At 59.8% G+C, this 15,713-nt stretch overlaps 1 protein-coding gene and 1 long non-coding RNA gene across 2 annotated transcripts in view; one reads left to right on the top strand and one right to left on the bottom strand.

The window, feature by feature from the left end:
- Positions 1-821: 821 nt before the first annotated feature.
- LOC138844133 (uncharacterized) lies at positions 822-4,826 on the bottom strand. Its single transcript, XR_011379642.1, has 2 exons — positions 4,033-4,826; positions 822-1,116 (listed from the first exon to the last, which is right to left on the bottom strand). It is a non-coding gene; the product is annotated as an uncharacterized lncRNA (long non-coding RNA).
- Positions 4,827-4,840: 14 nt separating this feature from the next.
- The window catches only part of EFCC1 (EF-hand and coiled-coil domain containing 1), a 41,989-nt gene continuing 31,116 nt past the window's right edge, over positions 4,841-15,713 (top strand). Inside the window, exons 1-2 of the mRNA XM_008260339.4 lie at positions 4,841-5,990; positions 7,319-7,605. Coding sequence (XP_008258561.3) covers positions 5,337-5,990; positions 7,319-7,605 — 941 coding nt within the window. The 5' untranslated portion in view covers positions 4,841-5,336. The remainder of the gene's footprint in view (positions 5,991-7,318; positions 7,606-15,713) is intronic.

Here is a 15,713-nt window from a genome sequence, read left to right as displayed (position 1 = left end):
CACAAGGAAGGGATAATGAGGCTGCAGGCGTGGGCAGGGCCCCTGCTACACAGCCCTGGAGGGCAGGCAGCCCGTGGCACTGGGGAGCCGTGGCAAGTTTTCTGTGGAGGTAGAGTGGCCCCACTCGGCTCTTGGCTCAGGGAAACAGGAGCTGAGGTTCCACACCCACATGGCTGTGGGGAAAACTGACGCTCTGGGTTCTTACAGGATCCACTCTGGGTCCCAGAGCTCAGTGGCGGAACCCAGAGCCTGAGCCTCCCAGGGACACCTCTCAGGCCAGAGGATGGGATGGCCCTTCCAGAATCCTGCACACCCGCTGGGGCCTTCCGGTACTGCTCGGACTCAGCCAGTGTGAAAACCGGGCAGAGAGCAGCTGTGTCAGGACAGCACATCCCGTGGGGAGGGGGCTCGGGCCAGAGACAGCCATTGCCACCCACCTACGCCCCAGCCCCAGCAGCCTGGGGACCGCTATAGAAACCCAAAGTGCTAAGACATGCCCACGGCGCATCTACCAGGATGCACCTGCCCCTGGGCCCCTCAGTAAGGACACCATCGCTACATATGTGATCACCGTCGTCGGCTCCAGTTCCCTGCCCGTGCTACAAAACACCGGAAGTTACTCCTCCTGACCGACTGCATCCCTGCACCCATCAGCCATCGCCCCTCCACCTCCCTGGCAAACTGGACCAGCCAGGTCGGCCGTGTTTCCCCAACACCTACAGGACTTTAGCCTTAAGGATCTTGAATTTCATCTTCAAGGACTGTAGGAGAGGCAGTGCTTCTACCCTTCAATAAACGAAAAGCCAAGCGGGACTAAGATATTTTCTGAATTGTTCAGTTTACTGCAGTCCATGCAAACGCAGGGTAACTAAAAGGAATACAGGAAAAGATAGGGGAAAACAGATAAGTTATTCGAGCCTCAGAGGGCTAGGGATAAACCAGACACGGAGCACCCTCGGAGAAAGGTGACTCTGCAGGGGTCCGGCGGCCATCAACCCGCCGTGGTCAAGGAAGGGGCTTCTCACCCCAGCACGGCCTCCAGCAGCCAACAGCTTTTCAGGACAAATTCTTGCAGAGTGGAGTCACAGGGAGATGTGATTGGGTCCAAGTTCCTGTCTAAAATGCAAGAAAGAACTCAAGGATGAGACACAGATGAAGGTCAGCTGAGAAACAAGGCTGATTTGCATGCAAAGCCGAAGCAGAGGCACCCACTCTGGAGTGAGCTTACTCCAGGGTGAGCCGCACTCAGAGGGGGCCCAGGGCCATCCCTTCATAGGACCTGGAGGCACAGGGAGGGGTGTGTGGGCGGGGATTCATTGACTACTCTGGGAGGTGTAGTTTGGGTATTGCCCACTTCTCGGTCCTATTTTGGAAATCTCAGAAGTGTCACGGTGTTAGGTGCAGGAAGAGGGTAGGAGTGTCAGCGTGGGAACTGTATTATAATGACATCATAATTAGCTAAAAGTCATTGCTGGGACGCAGTTGGCAGCCACGTTGGCTAATTTTGGCCAGCACCAGCTCTGAGGGAGTCAGGTTTTGGGAGTGCAGGAAGAGGTGCAGTACGGGGTGGGACTACAGAGAGGGCCTGGAGACCCCCTAGCCACATCAAAATGGCAGTTTGAAGGCATGAGTATTTATTGCCCTGGAAGGTGTACTGTCTTAGCTTCCAGATGTCACCCGTGCAGGGAGAAGTCATAGAGCCAAACTGTCTCACTGCACGCTGGTGCACGGTTGCCCACGTGGCTAGCAGTCGGCCAGGGGTTGTATGTTAAGAAGCTGGCACAGTTTTAGCCAGGTGTCCGCATGGCCCAGCTACCTGAGCCAGGCTCCACCCCCATCCTAATGGGATTCACTGCTCCTGCTTCCCTGCCCGCCCTCAGGCAAAGTTTTAACAGGGCCTGTTCCTGCACACTGCTCTCTTGGCTCTGCTCCCTGCTCTCTCAGCCCTTCTCTCCTACGCTCTCTCGGTTCCTCTCTCCAGCCTCCTCCTCTGGGCTCTCTGCTCTATATTCTGTCTTCGCTAGCTCCTCTCCTCTGGCTCTCTCTCTTATACTTTCACTCTTTTTCCTTCGCCGCCCCTTCACTCCGGTCTGTAGGGTGTTCCCCAATAAACCCTTTCCCTTACTCCGGTGACTGGTGTGTTTTGCAACGGCTAACATTAATATATAACACTGTACCCAGCTTCCTTGTTCTCTGCCAGCCACATGGCTCAGGGACAACTTGTGTTACAAGGAAAAGCTCAAAATGGGTTGAGGGATGTCAAAGTACTAGTCTTAGTACTCATAATTAAAATACCGATTGCCTTGGGTTCCCCAGAGTCACAGCACAGTGGCATATACATAGCATATACATAGCATATACACATGGCATGGCCGGTGCTGTGGCTCACTTGGCTAATCCTCTGCCTGCGGCGCCGGCATCCCAGGTTCTAGTCCTGGTTGGGGTGCTGGGTACTAGTCCCGGTTGTTCCTCTTCCAGTCCAGCTCTCTGCTGTGGCCCCCTGGGAGGGCAGTGGAAGATGGCCCAAGTGCTTGGGTCCTTGCACCCGCATGGGAGACCGGGAGGAGGCACCTGGCTCCTGGCTTTGGATCGACGCAGCGCTGGCCGTAGCGACCATTAGGGGAGTGAACAAACGGAAGGAAGACCTTTCTTTCTGTCTCTCTCCCACTGTCTATAACTCTCTCTCTGTCTCTCTCTCACTGTCTAACTCTGCCTGTCAAAAATTAAAAATAGTGCCGGCACACCGGGTTCTAGTCCCGGTCGGGGCGCCGGATTCTGTCCCGGTTGCCCCTCTTCCAGGCCAGCTCTCTGCTATGGCCCGGGAGTGCAGTGGAGGATGGCCCAGGTGCTTGGGCCCTGCACCCCATGGGAGACCAGGAAAAGCACCTGGCTCCTGGCTCCTGCCATCGGATCAGCACAGTGCACCGGCCGCAGCGCGCCGGCCGCGGCGGCCATTGGAGGGTGAACCAACGGCAAAGGAATACCTTTCTCTCTGTCTCTCTCTCTCACTGTCCACTCTGCCTGTCAAAAATAAAAATAAAAAAAATTAAAAATAAAAAAATACACATGCCAGCACCCTCCCCCACTCCACAACCCCCGCTAAGCATTGTTGCACTCTGTACTGTGGGATGAGAACTTCTGTAGCTTCCACCAATCAGTGAGGACATGTGGGAAGGCAGATCACCCACTTGGAGACTGGATCACTTGTCTTCGTAGGATTTAGTTGAAAAAGTTTATTGTCAACCCCAAAACAAGTCCTTGATGTGCCATACATTTTGTAAATGTTTTCTCCCATTATCCGTTTTCTCTTTTCATTTTCTTATTGTCTTAAAAGCTTTATCTTACTTGAAAGGCAGAAAGACAGCGAGAGAGAGAGAGAGAAAGAGACAGAGAAAGAGATATTCCATCCACCCACTGGTTCTCTTCCCAAATGGTTGCAACTGCCAGGGCTGGGCCAGACTGAAGCCAGGAGCCTAGAACTCCATCCAGATCTCCCTCGTAAAAGGCAGGGGCCCACGTACTTGGGTCATCTACTGCAGTTTTTCCAGGCACGTTAGCAGGGAACTGGATAGGAAGTAGAGGAGCGGGGATTGGAACCGTCCTCATATGGGATGCCAGGATTGCAGGTGGTGGCTTAACCCACTGTGCTACAACACTGGTCCCTGTCTTTTCATATCTTCTCTAGTGTAGAAGTCTTAAATCTCGACAAGGTCCAATTTATTTCATTTTTTTCTCTTTGGGCCATACAATTGGTGTTGCACCTAACAATCTTCGCCTAACAGAGGCCCATTTTAATAGAAAGTAAAGCTTGGTGTCTCAACATGAAACAAATCCACTGATCAAGCCTCCCGAACATCCAAAAGCTTGTGACACAGAATAACAGGTCAAGGACATTTCCAGACACATCTGGGGACTGCGTAAAATGATGCAACTTTCAGAAAAACCATCTGGCGTAGCAAGAGCCTACAAAAAGTCCCCACTCACAAGTCACTCAGGACGTGGAGCAAACAAACGGGCCCAGGGTGGATTTACCTCCGCACCTCCGCGTCCAGCCAGGAGAGGGCGCCGCGGAGCAGCCTCAGGTGCGCTGGCTGCAGAGCCGCTGGGGAGCGCGAAGCTGGTTAGGAGCAGGGCTCCCGGGCAGGGAGCTGTGCTGGCTGATGTCACGTTCAGTGTCGGGCACCTGACACTGTAAGAAATGCGCCTTTTCCGTGTTTCGGCGGACACAGTCATGTCCCTTCCACCCCAGAAAGGGCATTTGCATCACCAGCAAAGTTCCTTCCTGCCCAAATGCATGGAACAGTCTGGAACGAAACGCATCAGAAGTGCACCGCCGTCCTCTCCAGGTGGCAGGGAGGCGGGTTTCTTTCTTTCTTTTTTTAATTTCCCCAGACTCTGGAAACTCTGTGAACACAGCGCGTGGCCCCGCTCCGACCAGACTGAGCAGCCCTGGGCCACTCATTTCCATCCCCAGGCCTGGATTGTCCCCGTGCACCAGCCGCCTCCCCTCCCCCAGCTCAAACAAAGGACCGCGGGGAGACTTCTGACTTTGCCCGCTCTGAACCTCAAACAAAAACCTCCTGGATCCAGCCGGAATAGTTCCACGGGCGCCTGGTAACAGGCCGGGCGTGCACACGGGCCTGACGGCGCCATTGTCAACCCCGCTGCCCCCGCCAAGCGCGGGCGGCCGAGGCAGCCGGGGGCCCCTCGCGGTGCGACCGTGAGAAGCGATCCCGAGCCCGGCCACCGGCCCAGCGCAGTCGCTGCTCGGAGGCCCCGGGGCGGCGGAGCAGCCCCCGCACGAGGGGCCGGGGCGGGGCGCTATCCTGTCCCCCCCCCCCCCCCAGCCTGAGCCACGCAGCCCGAGCCCCGCGCCCGCAGCACCACCCCGACTCGATCGGCGCTGCTGGGCCCGCCTCGAAGGGCTTTCCGAGGACACGCGTGAAGCGCGAGGGCGCAGCGCACGCACCCCGGCCCCTCCCGGGCCCCGCGTCCCGAGCGCACCCGGCGTCCCAGGCTGTCGGCCCCGAAAGGAGTGCCGCGGCGGAGCGGGAGGGAAAAGGCCGATGCGGGGCAAGCTGAGAGCGGACACCGAGGCGGGCTGAGCACGGGCAGGAGCGGAACCCGGGGGATCCCGAAGACTCCCGAGCCCCCTCTCCCGGCACACTGCACAGAAGCTCGGTGCGAAGCCAGCGGCCCCGGCGCGGCTCCAACCGGACCGCGACTGCTAAAGCCCCTCCTTCTGGAGCCGCCCCTGGGAGTGGCAGGACGGAGGGCCCGGAGGAGGGACCCGCGGCGCGGCGCTGGAGCCGCGAGGTCCCCGCGCGCAGGCCGGCATGGAGGGCCCGGCGGGTGACCCGTACCGGCGGCCGGCGCGGCGCACGCAGTGGCTGCTGAGCGCCCTAGCGCACCACTACGGGCTGGACCGCGGCGTGGAGAACGAGATCGTGGTGCTGGCAACCGGCCTGGATCAGTACCTGCAGGAGGTCTTCCACCACCTGGACTGCCGCGGCGCCGGCCGCCTGCCCCGAGCCGACTTCCGCGCGCTCTGCGCGGTGCTGGGGCTGCGCACCGAGGGGTCCCCGGCAGGCTCGGAAGCCGCCGAGGACGCGGCTGCCGGAGGCGCGGACTCTGGGGATGTGAGCGCCGGGGAGGGGGACGCGGACGTGGAGGAGGAGGCGCGGCTGGCGCTGTGTGCCGAGCCGCCCGAGCTCACCTTCCGCCAGTTCCACGCGCGCCTCTGCGGCTACTTCGGCGCCCGGGCTGGGGCCCGGCTGCCCCGCGGCGCCCTCAGCGAGCACATCGAGACTCAGATCCGCCTGCGTCGCCCGCGCCGCCGCCGCCGCGCGTCCCGCGAGCCCGGCCCCGACGGCGGCCCCGACGGTGAGCGCGTGGCGCGCCTGGAGGAGGAGAACGGCAGCCTGCGCGAGCTGGTGGAGGACCTGCGCGCCGCCCTGCAGAGCAGCGACGCGCGCTGCCTGGCGCTGCAGGTGCGCGCTGCCGGCCGCGGGACCGCGTGGTGGGGAAGGCTGGGTTGGGCAGCGGAGGTGCACCTGCGCGGCCCAGATTGGCGGAGGATGGGGAACCGGGCGCCGAGATCCGCCCTCCGCCACCCCACCCCACTTAGACCCGCTCGTGTACTGTCCCTGTCCCTCTTTATTCCACGCCCATCTCCCTAGCCTTCTCACCTGTTTCACTTCCTAAAGCCTCGGTCGCACACGGACTGCCACCCCACTCCTTTCTCCCCCGCCTCTTTTGTCTTGCCTCCTCTGACCTCGAGATAGAAGCCATAGGGTGTTTTTGGGGGGTCCCCACATGCTCTGTTATTTAGCAAGCACCCTTGGCTCTCCTTCCTGCAGGACTAACAGGGGATTTAGATGGAAGAATGCCTTATCCCTACCCTTAACCCAGCCCTACAGAGCTCCCTGTCGGGGTGGACAGCTCCTTCCGTCATTCCTCAGATGCTTATGGGGCTGCCGTGGGGCCAGAGCTGGAGCCCAAGTGGGAAATAGGGTGGCTAACGCTGTGGGTCAGGCAGTCGCTGGCCACCAAGGGCCATAAAGAAGGAGCCCTAGGGGGAGCCTTGGGCCTAGTTCCAGCCCCAGTACCCGGAATCGGCCCACACACACTTGTGCACTATGCCCAGCCACGTGCCCGTGCCGTGCTTTGGCTACAAGTCCCGGGAGGCAAGCAACAGCCCTGACCACAGGAGACCCAAGTCCAGGAGGGAGCCGACTGGGTTAGCGAGTACCCGGCCCCAGGGGGCAGAGTGCAGAAGGAGGCACGGTGTGTGTGATCTTCAGTGGCTGTGAGTGTGGAAGGGGCGCGCGCTGAGGCCAGAAAGTGGCCCCGTGGTGTGGAACGGGAGGTCCCGGGACGTGAGCTGAGATGGCGGTCTGAGATGACGCGCAGGTGTCTCCTGAGCACCGACTGTGTGCCCGGCGTGTTTCAGGCGCCAGGCACCACCTAGCAGCAAGCCCCCAAGGAACCAGGGCTGCACGCTTCCAGTCTGGGGCCGAGGAGGCAGGACAGTTGAATGCCCCAGTGCGGGAGGGAGGCCGAGAAGAGCTGTGACGAGTGGGGACCACCGGCACCGTGCAATGAACACGGGAGGGGAGGGAGGGGCAAGTGGAAGTCGTGGCTTCTGGCTCCTCAGGGCCATTGCCATGGGTAACTGAGTTTAGACATCGCGGGCCCTGCAGGTGCTGCTACGGGTGAGCAGAGCGCGCCGTCACCTTGCACCTCTGCTGCGTGGGGAGGGCGGAGCGGTCGCGCCCTTGCCGCTCACCTCCCGCCCCCTGCCGCCCTGTCCCCGCAGGTCGGCCTTTGGAAGAGCCAGGCGGGCGGCCACGAAGAGGGGCTCGGAGGGCCCGAGGCTGCGGCGGAGCGGGAGCTGCGGCAGGCGCGGGGCGCCCTGGCGGCGGCCGAGGCCCGAGCGGGGAGGCTGCGCCAGGGCCAGGCCGAGGTGCGGCGACGCGCGGAGGAGGCCCGGCAGGCGGTGCTGCGCAGCCTGCGGCGCGTGCGTGAGCTGGAGGCGCTAGCTCAACAGGTGCCCGGCCTGCGGCGCTGGGTGCAGCAGCTGGAGGCGGAGCTGCAGCGCTACAGGTGAGCTGCGGCGCGCGGAGCAGGCGGCCCCAGGTGCCCCAAACAGGCGCCGGTTCTCCCAGCCCTCTGGCGCGCGCGCCCTCGCCCCCGCGATGTCGTGCCCTGCCGCTTTCAAAAGCTCATACGCAGGCGGCTCTTCCAGTCCCTAAATCCTTCGTCGACTCATTGCTTCTTCTCCCACCGCCCCATCCATCTGTCCTCCTGTTCGCCCACTAGTGGGTTGCAGTGGAGTGGGCTCATTCCTGCTTACACTTGGCTTTGGTTCTGACGGTAACAGCCGTGTGCAGGCTGTGAGCTGAGTGCTTTTCAAGGCTAACCTCATTTAACCCTCACCAAAGCCCTGTGAGGTAGATGCCTTCATGCCTCCTCTTGTACGCTTAAGGAAACAGATTTATAGTGAGCCCCTGCTGCTGGCTCCCCCAGGACAGGAAGCTGGCCTTGGGACGAAGGTTCACCTGGCAGAGTCTCTGATGTGTGAATCTGGGCAAGTTGCTGGCTCTCTGTTTGCTCTGGAGTGGAACAGATCGCTACCCCTGCCTGCCAGAGACGCTGCCTGCCCGGTACATGCCCACTCACTCCCAAATCGCAAAGCACCTGTGCCTGCCCGCACCCCGGCAAGGCTCCAGGGATGTGACCATGACCAAGACAGGCCGGAATCCCTGCCCTGTGCGGCCACCAGCGAGTGCGCCGGTGGGGTGGGCAGATGGGGTCCTCCTCATGCTTGCACCAGGCTCAGCCTCTGCCATGGCGAGAGCTGAGGATAGGAGGTCGCCCCGCGAGAGGAGCCAGAGGGGGGCCTTCTAGAACAGGGGAGCAGTATGGGCCAAGCCCTGAGAGAGGACCTCGAAGGAGGTGAAAGGCTGGCAAAGGCCGGTCCTTAGTTTAGGGCCGGGAAGAGGCGGCAAGGAGCTCAGTCCAGCCCTGGAGAGAAGCTGAGGCCGTGGAAAAGCACGGAGCAGAGGGGGCTGCAGGGCGATTTACATCTCAATAAAGAATTACCGGGCTCCCGCGGGGACTGAGAGGTGGGGGAGGGGGAGAAGCCCGAGAGGGGCCGTCGCCAGCCTCTCCCAGCTGGGATCGGCAGCCAGAGGGGCGGCTGGGACCCCTGTCCTCAGAGGCGGGCCCGCCCTTGACTTCTGAGGTGCTCACAGCTGGCAGATGACAGGGAACAAAGCTGCAGGGAGACCGGCCCTGGCCCAGCCTCCTGCCGCTGCAGATGTTTGGACAGTCACTTCCTGTTTGCATAGCTGACCGGCCAGGGAGCGGGGCTGGCTGGCGCGAGTCCCGCGGCCGGCTTGGAACTTTGTCCAGGAGGAGAAATAAAGGGTCTCTTCTCTGTTCGGCCCTAAAGTGACCACTGGTATGGTCGGTAGAGCAGCTGCAGACCTTAGGCAGCTGGTTACCGTGGGGGAAGTGGGGTCTTATTCAGGCACCGCTCAGTCCTCACAAGGTGTGCAAGGTCAGGGCTTGATCCCCATTTTAAAGACTGTAGGAGGTCAGCTCTGAGAAGTCAAGTAACATCCCTGAGGCCACACAGCCAGAAAGTGGTAAAGAAGTCTGCCTGCCCACACAGCCTGTATTCTTTCTTTTCACTTTGCCTTTGTTGTTGATTCATGGTGGCAACAGGGTTGCTGCCCCTCCAGGCCTTGCAGCTGCTATTCAGGCATAAGAAGTCAGAGGGGCAACATCGGGGGTGGGGAGGATTTTCCCTCTGTCGTCCCCACCGGGGCTCACACTTGCATCTCACTGGCCAGAGGGGATCTGGTCACACTGGTCTGTCTCCAACAAAATGGGCTCTACTAGTCAGCACAAAAAGGAAGCAGCTATGGCAGGGGCTCCCGAGTTGATGCCCAGAGAATGAGGCACGGGCGAGGACCACACAGTGATAAGATTAGACACATGGTTCTGTCGCTTGCTTCCCTGCCCCTAAAAAAACGTGCCCCCAAAACCTTGCCCAGACCTCCTCTGCTTGTGTCCTTATTCTAATTTATTGTTATTTTATTTCATTATTATTATTATTTTGACAGGCAGAGTGGACAGTGAGAGAGAGAGACAGAGAGAAAGGTCTTCCTTTTGCCCTTGGCTCACCCTCCAATGGCCGCCACGGCTGGCGTGCTGCAGCCAGCGCACCGCGCTGATCCGAAGCCAGGAGCCAGGTGCTTCTCCTGGTCTCCCATGGGGTGCAGGGCCCAAGCACCTGGGCCATCCTCCACTGCACTCCCGGGCCACAGCAGAGAGCTGGCCTGGAAGAGGGGCAACCGGGACAGAATCCGGCACCCCGATTGGGACTAGAACCCGGTGTGCTGGCGCCGCTAGGTGGAGGATTAGCCTATTGAGCCACGGTGCCGGCTCTAATTTATCGTTATTCATTTTTATTTTATTTAAAAGGCAGAGAGACAGATCTTCCACCCACTGGTTCAGCCCCCAAGTGCTTGCAACAGCCAGGGCTGGGCCAGTGCAAGTGAGGAGGCAGGAGCTCCGTCAGGGGCTGCTGCCTAGGTGGTGGGGACCCAGGCTCTTGAACCATCTCCTGCTGCCTCCCAGGGGAAGCATTAGCAGGAAGCTGGCTCAGAAGCGGAGGTGGGACCCAAACTTGGGCTCCCTGGGACGGGCGTCCCAAGTGGCAATTAACCTCTGTGCCAAATGCCTGCCCCCTGCTCTGCCCGTTTCCCCTGGCCAGGGTTTGCAGGTTCATGGATGACTTAGCCCAAAGCCCTCGCTCTTTGAGGGCAGAGACGGGGAAGAGACAGAGCGGCCATGGCATTTACCGAGCATGCGCTGCGTTCCAGGCATGATGCCATGCACTTTTCCCATTAGCTCCTAGGAAGCCCGAGAGGAAAGTAGCACCTGCAGGCCTCAGAGGAGAAAAGCAAGGCCGGGCGGGAAGCAGTGTGCAGAGAGGGAGGGTTGGCGGCTCACCGGCGCATCCCCCAGGCTGGGGTTTGATGACACGCACGGGGTCACCTCTGCGGTTGCCTGTCAAGGGTTAGGAGCTCCCATGTCCTGGGAGTGTTGTGGGGACCTGCAGGCCTGCAGTTGGGAGGAGAGGGTCCCACACCACAACTTGGAGCCCCGTGGCTCCCTCTGTGTGACCGCACCGTGCAGTGCCTCCAGGTGCTCGGCAGATGTGTGTGTGCTGGGGGTGGGAGGGGGAGGGGCGGCGGTGGAATTCCTGTCCCTGCCCCAGGAACTGACAGCTTGAAGCCATCTGGTTGGAACGAATGGCCCGGCTCACACTTTCCCAGCCTCTAAGCACTGTTCAAAGTTTCTTTTCAAAGCCCTTTCCCAGACACCGACTTAGTGACCTCCTAATCCTGCCCACTGAGGGTGACAGCGTGTCACCTGCCGGGGCAGGCACTTTCACCCAGCCCCTGGACGTCAACTGCACGGGGACTCGGGTGGAGCACCCCAACTCTGAGCCAGACTCTGCCTCCTCCCGACACAGCCGTCTCAGCTCCGTGTTCTGCTCTAGGACTTCTGCTTAGCTCTGGGCCAAACCTGGCCAGTCCCTGAGCTGTGCATTCCAGCCCATGCTTAGCTCTTTAAGATTTAACTGCAGCCAGCCCTCGGCATCCACTGGCTTAGCTCCTGTGGATCCAACCACCGTGAAAATACTGGAGAAACCAAAAATGTCTGTACTGGACATACACAGACCAACACAACGCAGTGACTGCTTGTATCAGGCATTACAAGTCAACCAGAGCTGGTCTAAAGTATACAGGAGAGCGTGTGTGGGTGGAACCTGACTTTGGTGCGGCTGTGGAGGGACGGCTGACCTTACTGTAGAGCCCCTGTTGCACTTCGCAGTATCTGAGCTCCCTGTGTTTTCCATCAGCTGTCTGCCGTGATGACGATGATGATAGTGGTGGTGGCGGTGGCGGCCATGACCCCTGAGAGTCCCCCTGAGAAGCAGGGCTGCAGTGCTGTCTCAGACCAGACATGTCCACTGCCTTCAGAGGGGGCTCCTGGACCCGAGGGGAGCTGGCCATGAGTGCACGTGTTCGGGGCTCAGATGTGCAGGGTGCGGAGGGACCTCAAAGGAGCTACTGCTACTTTCATGCTCGCAGGAGCTCCAGACTAGAGAGAAGCGCCCCAGGTGCCAAAAGGAGGCCTCAGGCCCCCGAGAGCTCGGGGACAAGGGGAGACCCTGGCGCTTCCCCTGGCCCAGCCCTGCCCTCCCGGGGAGTGGTCCAGGCCAGTCAGAGCCGAGGCAGCCTCTGAGACCTGCTTCCCCACAGCACATCTGAGACAAGAAGCACTGCTTCTTCTCATCCCACCAAACAGTCCCTCCCCACAGCACGATTCTGGGCACAGCAGACTCTACTGACCGGGCAAAGGGGGAGGTGTGTTGCAGTAATGCTGTGGCTTCTTTGCATAACTGCACCAGCTCATTTGCATATCATAAATCTCATTTGATCCCTGCTCAGCCAACATCTTTCCCTGGCACATCTCCCAACTTTGGCCCCGGCCTTTCTCCAGTTTTCTATTCCCTGTCTTCTCTTTCTTTTCTTCCTCTCCTTCAGCCAGGTCTCTGAGTTTAGAAGCTTAAAGCCCCAGTCAAACTGACTTTGGTGAAAAAGAAACCGGTTCTTGAAACTAAGAAGTCCGGTCATGTCCCGCCTCAGGCGTGGCCGTTTCCAAGAACTCCAGCAACGTCACCAGGACATTCAGGATTGCATTTTCACTCTCGGGCAGGTTCTCTCTCCCAGTGGCCCCTGGGGTGCCTAGCGAACCTCACCACAGCTCTGACCAGTTGAAAGGCCACCTCCTCTCTGAGCCATCCCACTGAGGCCAGGGACCTGAGCCTCGCTGGGCCCTGAACCTGTCATGGGGTCCAGGACACTCTGATGCTCTGACTGGCCGACCTCAGCCACGCACCCACCAATGGTGCCAGAGCAAGGCCTGTCAATCACTGGAACCCGGGCCCTCCCAGGAGAATGGGGGGGGGGGGTCTCCTGGGTGTGTTGATATACACCCCTCGCTACCTGTGGGAGCTGGCCGCCCTTCTTGTCCTGCGGGCCTGGGAAGCAAACCCGGCTCGGCATGGGCTAGGCTTGTCTCCAAGTCTGCTATTCCCTGCTGCCGAATGCCTCAGGGTCGTCTGGGGGACTCTGTCCCCCACCAGGCCTTGCTGCCTAGGCACTGTGGTACTTGCTGGGGAGAGACGGCTCTCCCTCCCCACCCCCTCACCCCTGCTTCCTTCTCTAGGCCCAAGCCTCGCCCCCTCCCCAGGAGGAAGCACCACACACAGTCTGTGGCCCAGCCCACGGCCCAGAGCGGGACACCTGCTGAGGCCGTGCATGGACAGATGAGGGACAAATGTGCCTTCGGAAGGTTGCTGGCCACCAAAACATCTGGGCAGAAGGGGCCCTGGCGCTTCAGATCCCTGAGTGGCCCGAGGATGCGGCTTTTTTTTTTTTTTTTTTTTTTTTTTTTTGACAGGCAGAGTGGATAGTGAGAGAGAGAGACAGAGAGAAAGGTCTTCCTTTGCCGTTGGTTCACCCTCCAATGGCCGCCGCAGCCGGCACGCTGCAGCTGTCGCACCGCGCTGATCCGATGGCAGGAGCCAGGTACTTCTCCTGGTCTCCCATGGGGTGCAGGGCCCAAGTACTTGGGCCATCCTCCACTGCACTCCCTGGCTACAGCAGAGAGCTGGCCTGGAAGAGGGGCAACTGGGACAGAATCCGGTGCCCCGACCGGGACTAGAACCCGGTGTGCCGGCGCCGCAAGGTGAAGGATTAGCCTAGTGAGCTGCGGCGCCGGCCAGATGTGGCTTCTTTTTTAAAAACTGATTTTTAAATTTCTTCAGAGAGAGAGATCGTCCACCTGCTGGTACACTGCCCAAATGCCCACAATAGCAGGACTGAGCCAGGCCGAATCCAGGAGCTCAGAAGACAATCCGGGTCTCCCACATGGTGGCAGCAACCCGAGTACTTGTGCCGTCCTCTGCTGCCCTCCCAGGGTGCACGTTAGCAAGGGAGCTGGATCAGAAGCAAAGGGGCCCGGACATGAACCCAGACACCCCAATAGGGATGCAGGCTCCCTCAGCGACAACTTAACCCCTGTGCCCAATGCCCACCCATGTTCCTGAGAAGCAATCGCCTTGCCCCTGGGTGGGAGGTCTCTGGGGGGTTCCTGGCAGCTCCTCCATCTCCTGAAGCTTGCCATGTCTCAGCCACTTCCCTGTTCTGGGCCAGGGTTCAGCTGGGCCCCCTTGGCGGGACCCTCAGAGGCACCTGAGCAGGCAGCCTCAAACAACCGGGACAGAGGACTGAGCTCAGCTCAGCTCAGCTGCAGTGGGAGGCAGGCGCCAAGCTGGCCTCTGTGGCTTTGTTGTGGGGAGGATGAAAAGGCAGGAGGGGAGAAGCGGAGGGTGGAGGGAGGGAGGCGGAGGGCCGTTTATTCTGCCGGCCACCAAGGAGGGGACACAAAGGCAAGGCTGCCCAAGGGCCACCTCGCCTGGCCCCGAGGGACTGATGTTAGCAGGTCAGGAGAGAGGGGTGCAAGGGCAGGGGAGGGGGGAGGCAGGCAAGGCAAGGCAGGCACAAAGCACCATCTGGAGCCGGGAGGCCCCGGATTCCATCAACCCTGGAGACGGGCGTGTGGGTGGCCGGTGGCGGGAACAGATGCCCCTCTCCCAGGGACAATACCCAGAGCTCACAAAGGCAGGCCAGCTGGGCACCCACCGCAGGCCCCAGTGCACCGGGCCCTGGCTCAGAAGGCCCAGCCTGACCTGGACTGGAATCGGAGCTTTTCCACACTTTGATTCTGGGACTCTGGGATCCACCTCTGTGAATCTGGGATTCCTGGTCCATGGAGTGGGTACAGGATTCTGTTCCTCTGCTTCTTGGTACAAACACAAGGAAGCAGGGTGGGCAGTGGGGTGGAGCTCTGGGGCCATGACCCACAGCAAGTGTGTCTTACCTCCATGAGCCTCAGCTTCCTGGCTGAGTGATGGGATGATAATAGAGTATTTGGGGGCTGGCGCTGTGGCACAGCGGGTTAAACCTCTGCCTGCGACACTGCCATCCCATATGGGGCCGGTTTGAGTACCGACTGCTCCACTTCCAATCCAATTTGCCTGGGAAAGCAGCAGAGGATGGCCCAAGTCCTTGGGCCCCTGCACCCATGTGGGAGACCTAGAAGAAGCTCCTGGCTCCTGGCTTTGCCCTGGCACAGCCCCAGCAACTGCAGCTATTTGGGAGTGAACCAGCTGATGGAAGATCTCTCTCTCTCTCTCTCTCTCTCTCTCTCTCTCCCCTCTCCTCCTTCTCTCTCTAACTCTGTCTTTCAAATAAATAGAAACTAAATCTTCTAAAAAAATAGAGTATTTGAAGATTCAAAATGCTCATATGTAAAAAGTACTTTGCTTATTGTTTAGCACTGAGAAAATGCTCAATAAATATTGGAAATCATAATTATTTATCTTTTATCATGGTCCCCACCATATAAATAAATCATGATGGTGGGGCTGATAGACACTAACAGCCCCCCTCCCCCAGGAAGCCCCCACCTATGGGTGCTACCAGCAAGCAATCGGAGTCTCCGGGGGTGGCAGGGCCCTAGCACAATGTGGGCAAGCACTGAGGGGAGCTGGCTGGGGCTCTGGGCATCTCTTGAGGGAGGTGGGTTTTGAAGTATTAGTAGGAGCTTTCTCAGGTACTGCAGATACCGGTTCCTGTAAGCGCACATATTCAGAAGTGTGAAAGACCTCAGCGTCTCTCGGGAGAAGGAGGCTTTCATGTGGCTGGAGCATCAGAGCAGCGATCTCCAGCCACAGCACCTGAGGGTGCCCAGCTTCCTCGGAAGTGGACGGTGGCAGGGGCGCAGCCCGAGGAGGTGGGGAAGAGGCATGCGTGGAAAAGGCCTTCACCCCAGGGAACAGGGAGACTGAACAGAGCCTGAAGCAGGGTCAGTGGGGATCGGGCCTGGCTGCACGTGAGGGCCCTCTGGGGACGAGGCTGTTGCTGGGTCCAGGGAGAGAGGACGAGGCCTGACCTCCAGTGCCTACAAAGGCTGGACCTCAGCCCATGCCTGGAGGCCTCTGCTGGAGCAGGGGCGGGGGCTTGGAACCCCAGCCCTGCCATCTCCATCCCAGGATAGAGCCC

Source organism: Oryctolagus cuniculus, chromosome 10, assembly GCF_964237555.1.
Source record: "Oryctolagus cuniculus chromosome 10, mOryCun1.1, whole genome shotgun sequence".
NCBI lineage: Eukaryota > Metazoa > Chordata > Mammalia > Lagomorpha > Leporidae > Oryctolagus > Oryctolagus cuniculus.
The sequence above is the reverse complement of the archived record's forward strand: the minus strand, read 5'-3'. Positions and strand labels throughout refer to the sequence as shown.